The sequence below is a fragment of the Buceros rhinoceros genome, unplaced genomic scaffold, assembly GCF_000710305.1.
Source record: "Buceros rhinoceros silvestris isolate BGI_N320 unplaced genomic scaffold, ASM71030v1 scaffold12390, whole genome shotgun sequence".
Lineage (NCBI taxonomy): Eukaryota > Metazoa > Chordata > Aves > Bucerotiformes > Bucerotidae > Buceros > Buceros rhinoceros.
Window position 1 is genome coordinate 8,714 of NW_010389068.1, and position 18,479 is coordinate 27,192.

At 39.7% G+C, this 18,479-nt stretch overlaps 1 protein-coding gene across 1 annotated transcript in view; it reads left to right on the forward strand.

Annotated features, from left to right (window-relative positions):
* The window catches only part of TCEA1 (transcription elongation factor A (SII), 1), a 21,563-nt gene extending 3,378 nt beyond the window's left edge, over positions 1–18,185 (forward strand). The window contains exons 2-9 of the mRNA XM_010132792.1: positions 1,681–1,786; positions 9,490–9,577; positions 10,630–10,775; positions 12,613–12,669; positions 13,613–13,767; positions 15,663–15,809; positions 16,777–16,848; positions 17,881–18,185. Coding sequence (XP_010131094.1) covers positions 1,681–1,786; positions 9,490–9,577; positions 10,630–10,775; positions 12,613–12,669; positions 13,613–13,767; positions 15,663–15,809; positions 16,777–16,848; positions 17,881–17,889 — 780 coding nt within the window. The 3' untranslated portion in view covers positions 17,890–18,185. The remainder of the gene's footprint in view (positions 1–1,680; positions 1,787–9,489; positions 9,578–10,629; positions 10,776–12,612; positions 12,670–13,612; positions 13,768–15,662; positions 15,810–16,776; positions 16,849–17,880) is intronic.
* The last annotated feature ends 294 nt before the right edge of the window (positions 18,186–18,479 follow it).

The window sequence follows — 18,479 nt, forward strand, 5'->3', positions numbered from 1 at the left end:
AAGAGCGGAGATTTAGATTAGATACTAGTAAGAAGCTTTTCACTGTGAGGGTGGTGAGACACTGGGCCAGGTTGCCCAGAGAGGAGGTGGATGCCCCATCCGTGGCAGTGTTCAAGGCCAGGTTGGGTGGGACTTGGAGCAGCCTGGTCTAGAGGAAGGTGTCTCTGCCCATGGCAGGGGGGTTGGAACTAGATGATCTTTAAGGTCCCTTCCAACCCAAATCGTTCTGTGATTCTGTGTTTGCAGGCAAATAAATGGGTAGCTCATTCCTTTGTCTCTTTTTAGGTGAGTCTACTTCAAGTGCCCTATAAAAGCAAACGAACTGTATTTTTGTGCTACCTTAAGAAAGCTGGTAGTTTAGACAATTATCATAATTGTTTCTTTTGTGTGATCAGAAGAAGAAATTAATTTATCCAATAATTTTAAGTTTTACTTAAGGTTTTTGAGTTTTACTGACCTAAATGAGTCTGTAAATTGGCATCCTTCTGCTCGTGAGAGTAGACTGTGGCTGTGCCTGGTTACCAGTGGAGTTGGGGTTTTTTTAAGATACCTCTTCCTCATTCAGGTGTGGTATTTATGGAGTTCCAAGCACATTTTATTCTTTATTGTCTGAACATAATGGTGAGAGTGTGTTTAAAGTGTCAAGAGAGTTGACTAGTACTGTTAGTCCACCCTGAAACACTTTAGTTACAGGTGAGTAATCATCTGTTTTCTTCAATCCAAGAATCCAATGTGGTTTAGAGCTGATGCTCAGACTTATTTCATGTGTTTCCCTTGCTGAAATAGCTACTGAATATTTCAGTGCATTTCGAGTCACTTAGCACATCCATGGTGCCCCAGAAAGTGTTGTGTGGGTTGTAAGGAGTAATTTACAGGAACAAATCATTTCCATTTTTAGTGAGCCATGAAGACTGAAATTCTCCTTTAAAGGAGAAGGAAATTTATGATGAACTACTGCAAAAGTAAGTGAAATAGTTTATATTTAGTGAGTCCCATAAATGGTAAATACAAAACAAACCCCAAGCGTCTTAGGAACAATTTAGAAAAGTCATAAATCAAAATATGAAATGATAATAAAATGCTTATTTGTTTTGTTAAACACTTTTCTCCTCAGTGTGGAAATATTCTGCGTGTTGGATTGACATGTGAGTCAGAAGTCTGCTAAAACGGAACTTTTGTTGCCAGTGAGCCAAATTTATGTCCTCATCTTCCAAGTCTTAAAAGGAGTTGATTGTAAAGGAATCTCCGTTTCATCTGCAGGTGGCAGCAGCGCCAAAGGTTTCAAGCCTGTTGCTCTCTGGGCCTTTTCAGAGAGGTGGGCTGCTCTTTCTGTTTCTACCTGCAAGCAGAACCCTCTCTCCCTGATTAAGACTTTAACAATCTCACTATTGCCAAAATTGTTGGGAACCTAAATTGTAGTCACACCCAACTGATACTACAGCTTCTTCTACAGCCACTAAACGAGGATTCTAAGAGTGTGGAATCACTGAAGCAGTTGGCGAGCTTCTGGTCATGCCAAAATATAAACACGAGCATTGCTTCACAGAAAAATAACGTTTTAAGGTTAGAACCTTTGCCAAAAACACACCACAAAAACGAAGAGAGAGCTTTAGGATATTCTTACTTCTTAAGTTGTCTCCGTGTCACCTTTTCCACCGCATATTTTTGTTTCTGTTGCAGTCTACCCGAATTGGAATGTCGGTGAACGCGATACGCAAGCAAAGCACAGACGAAGAGGTTACGTCTTTAGCAAAATCTCTCATCAAGTCTTGGAAGAAACTGTTAGGTATGGCGACACTAACTGGGATTTTCCCCCGCTCTTTCGTGGTTTAACTGCGTGCAGTCTCGATGCAAATCCTTGACACTGCCTTGCTTTAGGTAGGTTTGTGCTCCTGTGTAAGTGTTGAGACTTTCTGCACTGATGTAGTTGTTTTTTACTCTGCTTCTCACCAGTGCGTTACTGTGAGAGCGTGTTCAGAGAAAAAGTTCTACTTTTAGTGGGGCTGGAAGCCGGCTTCTGCGCCATGACTCATTTCAGAAGCTGTTGAGCTTGAGCGACTGTACTGCGGTACTCAGCACTAACGAACCTGTTCTTGATGATTTCCTATAACAGGTGCTCTGAAGAACTTGTGCAGAATCTCGCAGGAGAGTGTGGAAGCTTTGAAGTTGGGTTGTAAAGTGATTTGCGAAGAGAAAAAGCACAGTAAAAAATTGACGTTAAAAATCTGTTAGAACTTAGAGGTAGTGAGAAATAGATCTGCGCTTTTGAAAACCTTCATAGTTTTAAACAACTTGCAAATTAGTGAGTTAATACTTGGTGAATTTCTCTTAAATCAATGGATGCGGTTAATGAAACCTTTCTGCTAGCAGGGTTTTATTCAGGAGTGTTTTGTAGTACTTAATATATTTGAAAACACTCAAATATCAAACTGTCTCCAGGAGTCTTTGTTCATATGCTGTGCTGTGGTCTATTTTGTTTCTTTGTACCTAATTTTAGGTAAACTAAGATTTAGGGAGCGTAAAACTTTGAAATATAAGCCAGTTTTGTATTATCTTCTACTGACTTAAATACTTGCCATTCTGTCTAGAAAAATATGCTAAATACAAGGAGATGTCAGAGTTCCCTGCCCTTAAAGTCAGCCTCGTTTTCATCAATTATGAAGTGTTTTATCAGATACTTAACTGTCTTGTAAGTGGTGTGGAAATGACTTTGTATCCATCTGACAGTATATGTGCATAGAAATGGGCAATTTGTCACAGCTTTCAGCCTCTGTATTGTAGTAAACAGCAACAATCTCTACAGCAGACTTATTTTTTTAACCTACTTTAACACTAATTAGGTTAGTTTTAGTAATTAAATTTAGATAATACTAGATATGCAGATAAAATACATCTGAAATCATGATAATGACTTTTGTTATAAATTAAATGCAAACTTTGCAGAAAGTCTGATCAGAGTTTGCTGGTAAATAGTGAAAATTATGTACTTTTAATGTTTTAAATTACCACTGAGAACTCAAAGTCCAGCTGCATTATATCCAATAATGCATAGAAGCGGTAAGATACGTAAGTGGAGAAATGGACTTGCATGTTAACTGGAGTTACTCTGAAGACTTCTAAAAGCAGGATCTGGATTGAGTGACCTAGTTCTTTAATTATTAATCTAAGTTAAAGAAATAAAAGCCTTGTCAGAGCTCTGGTGTTTAGGTTGGTTGGTTTTTTTTTTCCTCTAAAGTTCAAATTTTTGATACTACAACTTAGTTTAGGCCACAAAGCAAAGTAATTGCTATTTATTTGTTGGGACAGTAAAAATAATCTTCTGTCTTTTTTTTAACACAGTATCTTAAGTCAGTCAAACTTGTCTTAAAGTGTTGTTACTTACAGCTGACTGATCTGTAAGTGTTCAAGCATGATGAAACACGGCGAGGAGTATTTTTGCCTGAGGACCAGAGGGTGTTCATGCTGTGGAAGTCTGGAGTAAGACCGTGGTGCCTGTCAGGGCAGGTCACCCTGCTGCTGAAACGGGTAGTCCTGGCTTCCCTTCTGCAGAGATGCCTCCTTGCTCCCTCCTGTGCTGTACAGCTAGTGCTCGAGTAACTATCCAGGAGACCAGAGCTGGCAAACAACCATTTGGAAAACAATTCTTTCGTTCATTTCTTCTGGCTTAAATTTCAGCAGTCTCAGTCTGTTGGTCCAGCCTGTTCCCTGCATGGGGATTGCGGCAGTAATGCGTAGCTGCAGCAGGGTGGACCTTCTTTTGATGGCTTGCTACGTTCAGATTGTTTTAAGACAGCTGGGATGCTCTACCTAAGGCTGCTTGCAGCAGGTGAAGTCAAACATGAGGAACTGGAAAGCAAATCCTTGACGTTAATCAGAACTGAACACTTTCTTCTTGAGGCAGAGGGTGTGTGACCTTTGTTCATGCTCTGATTTTTGTTACAGGGCAGATATTCTTGCGTGTACATTATTGAGCCAGATCTAGCGTAGCTGTGGTTGGGAGCTTGTATAAAATCAAAGAATTCCCAGAAGTATAGAACTACTTACATTAAAAACTTGTGTAGTTAAATTCTCCTTGATTGTAGACCTTATAATAAAATATAGTGGGGCAAATGTTTTGCCTCTCGCTCCACTGCTCAGTAATTCATTAGAACTTAAAATCTCTTAACTGTGGAAGATGGATTATCTGGGCTGCGTGAAGTATGGGTGGGAATCTTACAGAGTATTCTTGTTTTGACTTTCTCAGAAGAATACGAGATACCTTATGTTGAGCCGCTTGAGAAATCAGTTTCGACTGTGCTGTTTATAGTGCATGTAAAATGGTGTGGAGCCGAGGTGGCCACAGAAGTGGGCAGCTGTTAATCGTACCAAGTGTTGTACTCAGAGATCTGAAGTCGTTGTGACTTACTTTTATAAATGACATCTTGAATTCAGGCAAGAACTGTTAACCGTGCAGGCTGCACGTACTGTTTAAGTTCAGTGCTGTGGGTACTTCCATTTTAAGAATGTATGGGAACCATGAGAAGAAATCAAAGTAAGGTTGTGAATCACCACACATTTATGGCTTGACTAGAGCCCTGCCGGGGTACTGGTGTTTTTTCAGGAGGGTCAGAAGGTGCCCAGCAAGGGCTTGCCAGCATTGTCTGGAGTGAGCTGCAGCAAAAGGTCGCTTTCAGATGTCGCTGCAAGAACGTTTGTGGCTGCGTGGTGCTCAGTTGCTGGCTGGGGTTAAACCACGACAACGTTAAACCACACAGATGAGTTGGTCACAGTTGACATAAGGAAGCAAATTCTGTTCTCGGAATGAATACTCTTCAGTTACAACACAGGATTTGCAAACAACAACTTGTTTTGCCAAGTAGCTGAGCCTGTAGCGCCTGCTGTGCAGATAATGAGTCTGTGCAGACCCATTCAGGTTGTGAGGAGTGTTCCTTTATATTAAAGAACAACAAAAATTCTTCACGGAATTTAACGCTCTCCATCACAAACACTTATTGAACTCTAAGAGTATACAGGGAAAAAAATCATCTAGACCCATAACGAAGTAAACTCCAGTGAAGTTTGTGTCCTGCACTGGAAATGCAGAGTGATTGGACAATAATCTTAACATTAAGCGCAATCATCTACTGCCAGTATTAAAAACTAAAAATGGGGGCCATGAACATTTTGAAATGCCTATTTCAAAAAAATTCATGCCTGAATAGTTTTATTTTAAAAGGAAGTTTAAGTGCTTAATGCTGTCAAGAGAAGATTAACACCAGGTAAACTTCGCAGAAGTGTTTTGCATTGTTTGTACAATCCTCTGTTACTTCAGATCTGGGTTTGATTCTACTGGAGCGCACTGGTACAGTCTAGGACTACCCTACAGGTATGTTACTGCTGTCATTAGGTAAAGTTGTTCAAGAACACCTAGTGACCTACTAGCTTTGCTCAAAAAAAGTATTATTGACAAAACAAGTTCCTAAGTTGCAGTTAATAGTGTTGAAGAGTGTTGTTGACTGTTGCTAAGAGGAGCACATGTCTTCAAAAGATACCAAGTAGAATCAAGTGCAAAAATAATTCAAGTTTAATTTCCATATCAATCATGAGCTGTGGAAATCACCTGTCTAGTTTATATTTGGAACTGTTCCAGTACAACAGCAGATCGATACTTTGTCAGGATTATCAATGGAGAGATGATAATATGTGACACAAATGACATCATACTGCATAGGAGAAGGAATGTATGTATCAGAGAAGTTAGTGTGCCGTGCTGATTTGTCACTTTTGATTAAAAAAGTCTTTAAAAATGGTAAAGAATCCATTATTTTGTTGTTTGTTTATAGATTTTTAGATAATATTCCTCCCTATGCTGCTACTGAGAAGTTTTTCTGATTTTACCTTCATGTCTTGCTACAACTTGCGGAGGAATTGCTGACAAATGTAGCTACTTGTGCAAATTTATTTTGGTCAGGGTCTGGAAAATTGAGCCTAAAGTGTTATTACATATGAAGGTCACTGTTAAATTAGTGACTGTGCCATCTGTTACCAGTTCTTTAACTTATTTAAACTCAATACACAGAAAACCCCCTGAGTTGTGGTGGTGGTACCTGGATCAGTAACGTACGGTAGCCTACTAAATTAAATTCCTGTGTGCTTCTGGGGAATAACTAGCCACCTTTCGTCAACATTTCTGAAAAATTCTTACTTTAAAAGATTTCGTAATTGAAAGCTGACTTTATAATGTAATACACTTTTTTATTTTCTAGCTCTTTTTCTTGTTTCTAGCAAATGTGTTGAGTTCACTTGTAATACAAGAATCTATGATGAAGCTATTAATGGCTTCTAACATTCAGATTAATTGTGTTATCTCTGGCCATAGCTTATTAAAAATTTGGTACTGGTAACAAAGAACAGAGTCCTGTCGTGTTTTACCCTGGAGAGGTGATTTCACTGGAAAAGGTAGAAGTGTCTTTCAAACTAATTGCAAGCCCCAGGTAGAAACTGGTCATCAGAATCTGATAGTCTTATTCCAGTGGCTAATAATCAGTTTGTGTGACTAGCCTGTGCTTTGTATTTTAAACAAGTGTTAATACAAGTTAGGTTATATTATTTAAAAAAAAAGCTTAATCATTTTTTATGGCTCTCTGAAGCTGCAGGAGCTGAAACTGTGAAGCTAGTTTTCAATCCTTAAAATTGAGGGCAATTTCAATTTGTTTCTGCAAAAAGGTTTTGGTAAGTTTTAACAGCTATACGAAGTTGAAAAGGTGATTGCGCCTCTTTAAAGCAACTTGTAATTTATTTTGTATAAATATTATGATGTTCTGTAGACTTCCTGACATGAATCACTTACGGGAACTTTTAAATATCTTTCACGGAAGGGCTGTTTTTTCCATCCTCCTTTGTTAGAATTCCTGTGGTTGGTGGTAGTTCCCATTAGCTGTCGTTCTTCCTTTGCCTTAGAGTCTGGCCATTGAATGTAAAATAAGTTAATTAGTAGAGACTTTCAGTGTCTCAGGTAATTTTTTTTCCTTTCCCCAGAGGACAGCAAAAATGCTGTCTAGCTGTTAAGTACATTCTGTTCTTCATCAATACAGTATTTTAATAAAATAAGAATTCCTTATTAACCTGTGAGTTTAGGAAAAAATACCGCTTGGCACTGGATCTCCTCTCCTTGGTGCTTTCCAGTTTATGATCCATAAGAATCAATGACTTAAACGCTTAGGAAAACTTTTTTGAGCAAGCAGAGAATATTGCTAACTTCATTTCCAGGTTTCTGAAACTAGATTAAACGAAAGTATCTACGAGCTCTTCTCTGGAAGCGAAAGGAGCCTTCGGGGTATCAGCAGGTGCGCTCAGGCATCTGCCTTCTCTGCTGAAACAACGCTGGGCTGAATGGGAGCGTTCAGTAAACTAAAACTAGGTGCCAGCTCTACCACAGTGGTGTAGGTGATGTCAAATAAGCGGGAGATACCTTGGTCAGCTCTGAATCAGACAGCTTGTGTGCCAGAAAAAAACGCGGAGGTAGATGGGCAGTGTCAGAGCCCAGCCCTGAGGCGGCTACGCTGCTTCGCAGAACCTCAGCTGAAGCCCAAGGTACCTGCTTGATCTACCAGTTTGTCTGAAAGCCTCCACAGAAATCATTGTGTACCTTGAAAAAGATGAGGGTAAATGAGGCTACAGGCATATTTAGAGTACTTTTTAAATTATATCTCGTGTTTGTTGCCATAGAGAGTAGGGATGTGAATGTGCATGTTAAAAATGGGATTTGTTTTCTTTCGCTTAGTATTGTGCATTTTAGATCTCATAGCAAAGAACAACTGTGATCCATTCAGTTTTCTTTATAAAATTACTTTCTGAATAAACAATAGTTGATAAAATGGTATCTTTATTATGATTTTTTGAATAGCACCTTTAGCTTATTAAAGATAATCAGTGCAAGTGCATCATCTACCATATTTAATTTTCCTTTTTTTCTTTAATGGAGAAATACATCAAGGTTTTAATACAAAGTTACAAAGGGTGGGTGGGGAAATCACTAAACCTTTAAACTCCTGAAGGCGGGGGCAGTATTCTGGAGGAGTGTCTTGGTGTGCTTGCCTGGTTCCTATACTGTTTTGTGGGCATCTGTTTTCAGTTGCAGCTGGAGGCAGGACAGTAGAAGGGTGCTTGGTCTGATCCACTGTGGTTGTCTCTGGTCATCCTTCGATGATGATGATTTTTAATGAAGTGATACTTGATTTGATAAATTCCTGAACTCAGAAGTTAAGGAAAGGACCAAAAGCTTGTTCAGTTCAATATCTTTTCTCTGTAGTTTTAAATGCAAATTGTTGCTATTAAAAATAAGCCAGTACAGTAAATTTCTACTCTCTAGGAAAGGAGAAAAAAAAAACAAACCCAAACCTCGATGCTTGAATAAGAGACCTGAATTTGTGTGTTCTCTACCACAAAGCTCCTCTCGGAAATGTGGGGAAATGTGGGTTTTGTTCTGGAAATGAAGATACTTGTAGATGCTTAAAGAAAGATTTAGATGCCTAGTCCTGGACATCTTTGTGGGAAAGCCTGAGCCCTAGCAGATTGCCCTCCTTTCCTTCATCTGTTTTGAGTTCTTTTTAAAGTCTGTAATATATGCTCATCCCAACAATCTAGTCTATGGCTGTAGAAGTGTAATGGCAGCTTGATGAGGGCTCAGAGGGCTTGACAGAACCCAACTGCCAGTGAGCCGTGCCTGTCTCACCAGGCTTTGTCTGTAGGCAGTGGAGAGAGCCAGCCTTTCTGGAGAGCAAAGCAAAGCAGCAGCTCAGTGTAGCCTCTCTGAATTCCTCTTTACCTAGAAGAGTGTATGTGTTCTCGCTAGGCTGAAGTTAAATGTTGTGATCCCTTTTTCATAAAGGCTTTTGACTTCATAAAATCATCATAGCCTCTATGGGAAAGGCAAAATCAACAACTAAGGCAAATAGTTTTAAGAGTTATCACAGAAAATACTGTGCGCACGTCTGGAAAACTCCTTCAAAAGCATATGAAAATCATCTCTTTTTTTTTTTTGGTAATGATGGTAGCTTTCAACACCACAGTTTCGTTTGGTTCAGTCCTTTGGTAGAAATCCTGTGAATACAGTTAGAATGACATGCATTTAGGAGGAACTTGTGTTTAAAACATAGGAGACAAACTACAGAGCCTGGATGCAGTAGTTTAAGAAGTTGTCTGCCTCATGCAGCAAAGTTGACAAAAACAAATCATGAAAGTCTGTATTTTCATCATGTCTTCTCTGCCAGTTTAAGCAGATGCTGGACTCGACTCGAAGGATCTGAAGTGTTGTCATATTTTCCACTTGCTGGGTTGGGGAGGGTGTTGGGGAGTGGAAGGCTGTACTGCAAGAGAAGGTCAAAGCAGAGAGTGGGAGCTGATAGCATTTCCAACTGGTTCGGGAGAGAACATCAAAGATGTTTTACCACTGCTTTAAATCAGTGGCTATTTCTGGCTGAAGGAGTTTCTCATGTTTTGTGTTTCCAGATGGACCTTCGACTGATAAAGATTCTGAAGAAAAGAAAAAGGAGCCCGCGTCTTCCTCACAGAACAGCCCCGAAGCACGAGAAGAAAGGTGCTTGATTCTTCATGACTATACCAGTAATCTCAGTCAGTATAAACTGTTTGGTCCAAATTTGTCACACGAGAGGCAGCTTCCCCCATCTTTTCTGTAATACACAGAGCTGTACAAGAAATGGTGTGTTGTTAGGGAGAGGAATCCTGCTGCTGCTGGCATCAAAAAAAGGTGAAAGTCACAGGTCATGATATGGCCAGACTAGTGATTGTTTATTCCCTGTCTCATCTGTCAAATCCTCCTTCCTCTCTCGGTACTAGCACTGAGCTCTGAGAACTGTAAAACAACTTCCAGTCACAGCTTTGTGGTAATTGCCTGTGTCGGGGGGTTAGAATACTTCTTTTGTCTGTTAGCTTTCACGTTTAATAAACCATCTCATCCTGCACCTCTCTGGGTAAACACAAAATACCTGTTACCAGAAAAATGAGCCCGTGGTAATGACACTGTAAGAGCTGAAGAACATTTGCAAGCTCGTTTCTTCTGTACGTTTCTGGGTTTAGTCGATCTGTTTCCAGCAGCAAATTTAACCATTTGTCCTGATGCAAGCTGAAAACTTGCTGGTTTAGGGTTTGCAGAGCTGCATCAATTGTTTGTTGACGACCACGGTAGCACTTCAGTACCATAAGCAGACTGAATGTTAGTGTGTGATCTGTCTTCACTGGTGTTTAAAGTAAAGTTCCATGGGGAGTATGGGCAGAGATTAACATAGAGAACAGAGAATTAAAGCTTACGTGGAGTGAAATACCTGCCGTGTCTCTATTGTGTGGAATACCCTGGTGAATATTCTGAAGACGCTTTTACAATTGTATTGACTTGAGAGCTATAAGCAGCCTTGAAAAGGCAGCCTGTGTTCTTTTTTTGGAATACCATCAAATAGATACAGCAGAAATCCTGTGTTTTGCCCTGGAACAAAATTCTTTGAACAGGGGGGAAAAGCATTAATATCAGTTTTTTTTTTTTTTTTTTTTTTTTTTTTTTTTTTTTTTTTTTTTTTTTTTTTTTTTTTTTTTTTTTTTTTTTTTTTTTTTTTTTTTTTTTTTTTTTTTTTTTAGCAGTTCTAGTAGCAATTCCAGCAGGAAGGAGGAGGGTAGTGCTCCCTCCAATTCTTTCATCCCTTCTTTTCCCCGGGCTCCCAGCACTTCGGATTCGGTACGAGTGAAATGTCGAGAAATGCTCTCCGCAGCTCTCAGAACAGGAGGTGAGCTTTGCAGGCCGTGTTTTAGAGTTTCACTAATTCCTTCTTCTCTATTTCAGTCCTTCCCACTCTGTTTTTCTCCCACCAGTAAGGCCGATTAAGCCCTGTTTGTGTCCACTGGTGTGTATATGCCCACAGGCTGGTTCACCCAAGCTGCCAGTAACGAGTAACCCTGAAGCATGGGAATGGTTGAAATGCATTTTTGTTGCTGATGAAACGGGATGTTTTGTGGCTTCTGTTCATCGGATACCTTGCCTACAGTGGAACTTCTGTTCAGGACCTTCTGTTGCTGCCTCCTTAACGTCTCATTTAAATCTTTTTATGGAAGCTACTATTTTTAATTTTTGGCTTATTTCTGACTGAGAGTGCCTCCCTTTTACACCCGTGGGCCTTCAGAGCTCGGGTTTTGAAGGCTGCCTGTCTGCTTTGGTTTGATCTTGAAGTTTCATTGAGGTGCTCACAGTAAGGGAGTCTTTCATTGCTCTGGCCATACGCCTTTTGGGCATCTGTAAATTCCTCGACTGTTTGGGGTTTTTGTTTCTTTTTCCCCCCCATGTACACTTGGGTGTCTTTAAGCTGACAAATGATAAGCTAGATAAGGAGCCAACTAAAAGTTGGACGACTCAGAATGACTTGGATTTTTTTTTTTATGTGGGTCCTTCTACCAGAACTTACGACCCAGCTCCTGTTCCTCTGTTCTTAGCTTACTGGAAGCTGACCCAGCGTAAGCAGACTTCTGAATCATCTGCTTTTAACCCTCTTTTAACACTCTTTTGTTCTTTCTTATAATTCACATAAATTTGGATACAGCCGGTAATCGGAGCTGACGAAAGACCATGAGTTGGTGGTCCTCTGGATGTGTAGTTCACAGACTTCTAAAATAATTTGTGACCAGAAAGTTGATATGACATCCTAGTATCCCTGATTCCGCACAGTCTGAATTGTAGCTGGTTTTCCAAGAACTCTCTTTGCTGTGGTGCTTCCTGCAGCACACAAAACCCGATAGCCATGGGCTGAATGTCAGTCCCCCAAAAGAAGGTTATTTTCTGGTTTTACGGCCTTCTGCATGAGACCGAAGGAGAAATGGTGTTTGGATTACTCACTTGTTAAAATGAGGAGGAGAAAAACACGTCCCTAAGCTATCTGGGAAAGGCAGCTGTCTTTGTGAGTAGGGGGTTTGGTCAGAAACAGTAAACAATTATTGTGGCACACTTCAGGTCAAGTGTTGCATTGTCTTCGAGACTGCTATTTCTGGTTTATTTCTTCTAATTTACGTGTTTTATGACACATCTGTGCTTGGCATTTAAAAAAAACCCCTAATAATATTGATTCTGTTATTTAATTACTACATTTCTAATGAAATCTTTCTCTTGCCTGCATGCAAACCATTAATTGCATTGCTTGCATTGTGTGGACTGAGGGAATTGATGTAACACAATACAAAATGTTTTCTTTTTCTCATAGTCACAGATACACCCTGAAGATGGGTGGCTGCCAAGCCTTTTCAAATATTTAAATTTTTTCTATATAGAAAAGGTATTTTTGTTATTACTTGTGTTTGTGACTACATGTCAGGACTTTTTTTGTGGAAGATTTAGGGTTGTTCTACTCTTTTAAACTTCCAGTACTCTTCATCTCACTTATATTTGTTCTTTGAGTAATGCTAACGGAGTTTGGAAAGGGTGAGTGTGTAGTAAACTAAACTTTACCATGCAAAAGAAAAATTCACTGCAGTTGTTCCACAAATTGCGGGGTTGCGGAGTGTCGAATGGGCTCTGGGGAATACAGCCCGCTGATGAGATTATCAGGTTGCTAATGTTTAAATATTTGTTTTCCTCAGACGATTACATTGCTATTGGTGCTGATGAGGAAGAGCTGGGTTCTCAGATTGAAGAAGATATCCTTCGCTGTACATCTGTGTGCTCTGTAACAAGAGTATTTTTTAAAATCGTTGATAGTGTTAAAATTAACTTGATCTACATATTGGATATTTTAAAATTTCATTTGAAACAAAAATCACAAACTCTGTTCAAAGCAAGTGCAGAAATTTGGTGTTTAAAAAACCAGCACAACTAAATGATTTGCCTTAAAACACGTAGGAATGTGTGTAGGTGAGTGTGTGGGGGTTTTTTCAGCTCAGTATGTTTTCCTTGCAGCAGCAATATTCTATCTTGCTGAAGCGTTCTGACATAAAATGCTGGGCTCTTCTGTGTTATTTTAAAATCTTTTCTTGTGAACAGCTTTAATCTTTTTCTAATGTCTATTTAATTTTCTACACGTTTTATTTCTTTGGAACTTTCAAAAGGATTTTTCTTGTAGCAGCGTTTGAGTAGTTACAGAGCAGAGGTCTGGGCTTCCTTTTATTTTAGGTTCGAGGGAGTTTTTTTGGGGGGGAGTGTTGTTCTTAAGCATAGAAACAGTTTCATCTTCGTGATTCCAACTTGCTCATGTCCTTTTGGTAATTATAGTCACCCGCCATTCCCATTAAGGAATGTCCTGTTAGTGAGCTGCCAATGTTTGAATATTTGGTTTAGAAATCAGTTAATCCTCACGGTGAAGTCAAGGGATGGGACATAAATTTATAAGTGGTGACTTTTCACAAGTGAGATCCTACTACCCCAAAATTCACGTTGCACAGGCCACGTGCTAAACTATGATGAGGCTTTGGAAGGGCATGAATTCTGCTGTGTTGAACGGGAAGGTAGTTCTTGGTTGGGGTGGGAGGCAGGACCTGATCAACAGTCACTTGGAAATCAATTAAAAATCAATCAGTCCAAAAATCCATCCTTTATGGTGCTGTGTTTTACTTGTTAATGTTTTGTTCCTTAAGCCCAAAGCACCTATTTTTCAAGAATTAAAAAACACGGATATGAAATACAAAAATAGGGTCCGAAGTAGAATAGCCAATCTCAAGGATGCAAAGAATCCGAACCTGAGGAAAAACGTCTTATGTGGGAACATTCCTCCTGACAAGTTTGCCAAAATGACAGCAGAGGTAAGTAAAGGACAGGTCTGTATTTCTAGGTCATAACGATAGTTGGTGTGAGCTGCCCGCGCTTCTGAAAGGCTGCAGCTTGTCCGTGACCTTGCAGCCGGAGTTACCGGGCTGTGGTGGGGAGAGGGAGTCCAAGGGGTGTCTGTCAGAGGTCCCGAAACACCTGGTTTTGTCTCTGCTGTCGCATGTGAGTTTCCTCAAACAGGGTATGTTGGCCCTTTTTAAAAGGGCACATGGTGTATCAGGGATAGTTGAAGTTTAGAAAGATGTAAGTACGGCGGGTTTGTGCCTTCAGGAGCTGCTTACCCATTCTCCTTCCTGCATCTGTAAGTGTTAACCTGTCGTCTTATTCGTTTTTCAAATGCTAAACCTCTGCTGTTACACTGCCGTGCAAGGTCTGGCAGTGTAAATTTAAAGATCAGTGCCTCTCCCGTTGGCATTTTCAGTGTTTATTTAAAGCCTATCGCAAATTTGATAGAATACTTAGAGTGATTTTGAAGGAAACTTAACAATAAATAGACGAAGCCATAAACGATAGAGGAAAGAAGCTGGGAGAATTGCCCTTTAAATCAAATTAAATTTATGTTATTGAAAGAACATCTTGGACACTGGGATGGAAATTCCTGTTCAAGTGCTGTCTGTCTTTACAAGTCAAAGTCAATGTAGGAAGTCAAACGGAACATTAGATTTTATGGAAGAGAGAAAGCAAAGCACGGCCAACATCTGGTTTCATTTTGTAGTTCTTGTATGTGTTGGATTCTACCCCCAAATCAGGTGTAAAGGAGTATCCTGGAGACGGAAATGGCCAGCATCTGGTTTCATTTTGTAGTTCTTGTATGCGTTGGATTCTACCCCCAAGTCAGGTGTAAAGGAGTATCCTGGAGACGGAAAGAAATTAAATCCATGATGAAGTAATGAAAATCATGGTTAGCTTTAATCCAAAGGAAACTTTTGGGGGTTTTTTGGTTTTGTCTTTTTACTTTCCATAGCTCTATGTAAAGATGAGGGCAAACGGAGGCTGATAAAGGACTGTGTAAAGCAGAGTAGCTTGTATCTTCAGTGCTTATTTTGAGCTTGTGTGTATGTACCCACGCAGAAACATAACGTTTTGTGTTGTCCAGTCCCCGTTCTTTGTTTTAATTAATGTCTTTTAATGGCTGAAAACCCCCTTAGTGTTAAGATACTTCTGGAGTGACCCAGCACTAACATGAAATTTGCATTCCACATCTACGTGGGATGTGGAGTAAGACTTTACTGAGGGGAAGTGGAACAACCTGATTTGCTGGGCACACTCGATTACTCTCCATTGTGGAGGTGCTGCCCGCACCAGCTGCTTTGAAGGAAAAAGAAAATTGGTGCATCTGAGCCCTTCGGTTGGTGCTGTGGAACACAGTGTATGCGACTGGTAGTAGACACCCGGTAAATTATGGCTCTTGTCAGTACCAATGTGGAAATAGTCCGAACAGTGTGAATTTCTCCTATCGTCTTCTGTGGGTCAGTGAGATAATTGTGCAAGGATCTAACCTAGGGAGAGGATCTTTTTCTTCCTCTCTGGAGAACTTTAAAGTCCTCCTCTGCCTTCTCTGTGTATCATATTTCAAACTTCAGAAATGCATTTGCACAGAAGTGTTTCAAGGTGTTTGATATTGTACTTTTTACAGATTTTTTTTCGCCAGCTGCATAAAAAGAGGCAAAAGAATGTTTTTAACTTTTCGTATCTTCCGTGCTGTGTAATATCCCAACTTAAGCCTTGTAAAATTAAAAATGAGTAGAGTTACTTTGCCCTTCGATAGAGCTGTTGTTCGTGGATTCTAAATAAAAAATGATATGAGCTCTCACGATGGTAACGACGTATTTAAATCTCTTCAGAGTAAACTGCTTTTTGTCCGTAACAGGAAATGGCAAGTGATGAGCTGAAAGAAATGCGCAAAAATCTGACCAAAGAAGCTATCAGAGAGCACCAGATGGCTAAAACAGGAGGTACCCAAACCGATCTGTTTACGTGTGGCAAGTGCAAAAAGAAGAACTGTACATACACCCAGGTACGTGGTTACCCAGATGCTCCGTGGTCCTTTTTCCGAAGCTTAAGCCCTGTATGAAGACTGTCAGAAGAAAAAGGTTTTGATTACAAAGTGAGCTCGTAACAGAATGTAACAAATGACAAAATCTGCAGATAGCTGGATTTCCTTAGGTGTGCTTTTCTGAGGGGTGTTGGGTTCATTTACAGAGGGTTTTATGTAAATCCAAGCTGAGTGTCTACAGAGCCTGAAACACCAGTTTCTTGGCAACGCTGAGGTTTTGCTAATTCTTGTTACATCTTATTAATATGGTTTAATATGGAGGAGAGCTAATTTACTGGTTTTTATGTGTGGAAGCTTTTCATTACAGAGGGAATAAATAGCAGAAAATAGTGATACATATATATATTCACATAGTCATACATATTTTTTATATATATATATAATCTACCGTTTGACTGACACTAGACCCTGATTTACGATCATTCCTACAATCCTTTTCTGTTTTAATTTGGAAATATGAGCAGGAAGGGCTTTAATTTGTTCAGCAGTGCTTCAGGGCATGTAACTTTGATGGTAGGATCAGCTGCATTTACAATTTAATATTGTATATCAGACGCTTTAAGTAGAAGGCTGATTTTAAGCCTTTGCATCAGTAAATACATGTAAAGCTGTAGTGAGCGTGTAGATTTACTGCAGAATCTTTTCCTAAAAGTACATGTGTAGTATCTCTGCTGAAATGGGTATTTTAGCTCTGTTAATTCTGTCAGGACATAACTTTAACGTTGCTGTATAGTCTAGACAAAAAACTCAGTTTCAGCTGACACGGAAAGTTCACTTGCATTTTATCCAAACCTGTTTCCTTAAACGTTCATTCTAAACCTTTACATTGGAACCATTTGATTTTAAACGTACTAATGTTTGATTTTAAAACACACTAACAAATGATGAAGCTACTGATTCTCCTTTTCCGCTCTGGCTCTCACCGAAGGTTCAGACCCGCAGTGCTGATGAACCCATGACAACGTTTGTTGTCTGTAATGAATGTGGAAACAGATGGAAGGTAAGGCTGTGAGCCTGGTCCGTGTGTTGGGTAGCAGCCAGCCAGGCTCTGTGCTTCGTTCTGCTTTACAGTAAACAGCAAACGAGTGTCTCTCGATGGTCGGTTATTCCTGAGCCCATTAACGATGTTACGTGGTGATACTGCAGAAGAGCTGGAGGTTAGAAAAGTATTTTTGCCTGGAGGTGTGAGATGGCACAAGTAGGGCGGTGGCAAAGGTGAGAAGTCAGGAGATTGACTTGGTCCTTGTGACATTCGGTGCAATACTGCTTTGCCATACAAAAAGCAGTGGCCAGTTAGTCACTGTTTTCTCTTTCTTCACCCAAAGGCACTCTAACTATTTTAAATCTCTATTTCCAGGAGTAGAATAGGCCTTTTTAGACCTTTTGGGGGTTTTTTGCTGCTCTGGAAAGGAAGGGGAATTAAAAAGAGATGACTGCTGCCATATTCCTGTCTCGGGATAGGTGTAGGGCAGTGATAACTTGTTTTTTTAAAGTTCAGGGAATGGGAATAATAAAAGCTTCTGAGAAACACTGGTAGTCCAATAAAGTGGAGAAACGCTGAAATGAAGGCCTTTAAGATGACAGCTTAAGGAGTGGTAGCATGCGATGCGAAGCACGATACCTCAATCTGTTCCTTTTCTGCCTTAAGAATGCTGCGGCTCTGCAGAAACCGTGTTGCACAGCATGCATTAAGTTTACTGCATAAAAATACCTTTAATGCAGCTTGGTTTTCACATCTTATTCCTGAATATTGTTCAGACCCATACTCCGATACCTAAATAATTGTTAAAGCTTAGAAATGGTTTGATGCAGAACGTGGAAGAGTTCATTGGTCCTTAAAACCTCCTGCAAGGTGGTGGTTACAAAAAGGTCCGTATAACGATGCTTGAGCGAAGGGATGGGTATGATATAAGCAAATGCTTTAGCTGGTAATTTCCATATCCTAACTATGGTGTGGCATTTCTGCTTCTTTTTGCAAAGATTTAGAAGTAAGATGTATGAAGATCTCATAAAAATTCTTTTCTTTTGACAGTTCTGTTAGAAGAAGAAATTGTCAAGACATCTGGACCAGTATGAACGAGGATTTTGTAATTAGCTTTAAAAACTAGGCTAAGCATCTAGCTTCCTGCAGACGAGAGGGTTTGGGGGTTTGTTTTCTTTTTTTAAAGCAGCATTCATGCCTGACGTTAGCCTTTGTTTTGGCACAACCATCATTTCCTTAAATGCCTTCCTCTAGCTGATAGTCCGTAGGGCCAGGTTGCTCAATTGTATGGTGAATGTTAAAATATTTTTTCATTTTTATAAGTAAGTTGACATTAAACTTTTACCAAGTAAACATTTTGGTAACTGGCTTGTTTTTTCCTAACTGTGTGAAGAATGGACTGTATTTTTTGTGGTCTCACGGTTTAGCTAACTCTCTAGTTTGTATGTACTGCTTCTGAATTAGGACTAAATTTGTGGTCACGGGGTTTGGAAATTTCTTAGTGGATATGAAGACCTCTTGCAGTGGTTGGTTAAACTTGTTTCTGTAACTAGCTTTGATCAATGTGATATATTTTATTGCCCAAAGCATGTATTTTACATTCTATCAGCGGGTGTTATTTCTAGGAATATCTTAAAGTAGTTGGTAAA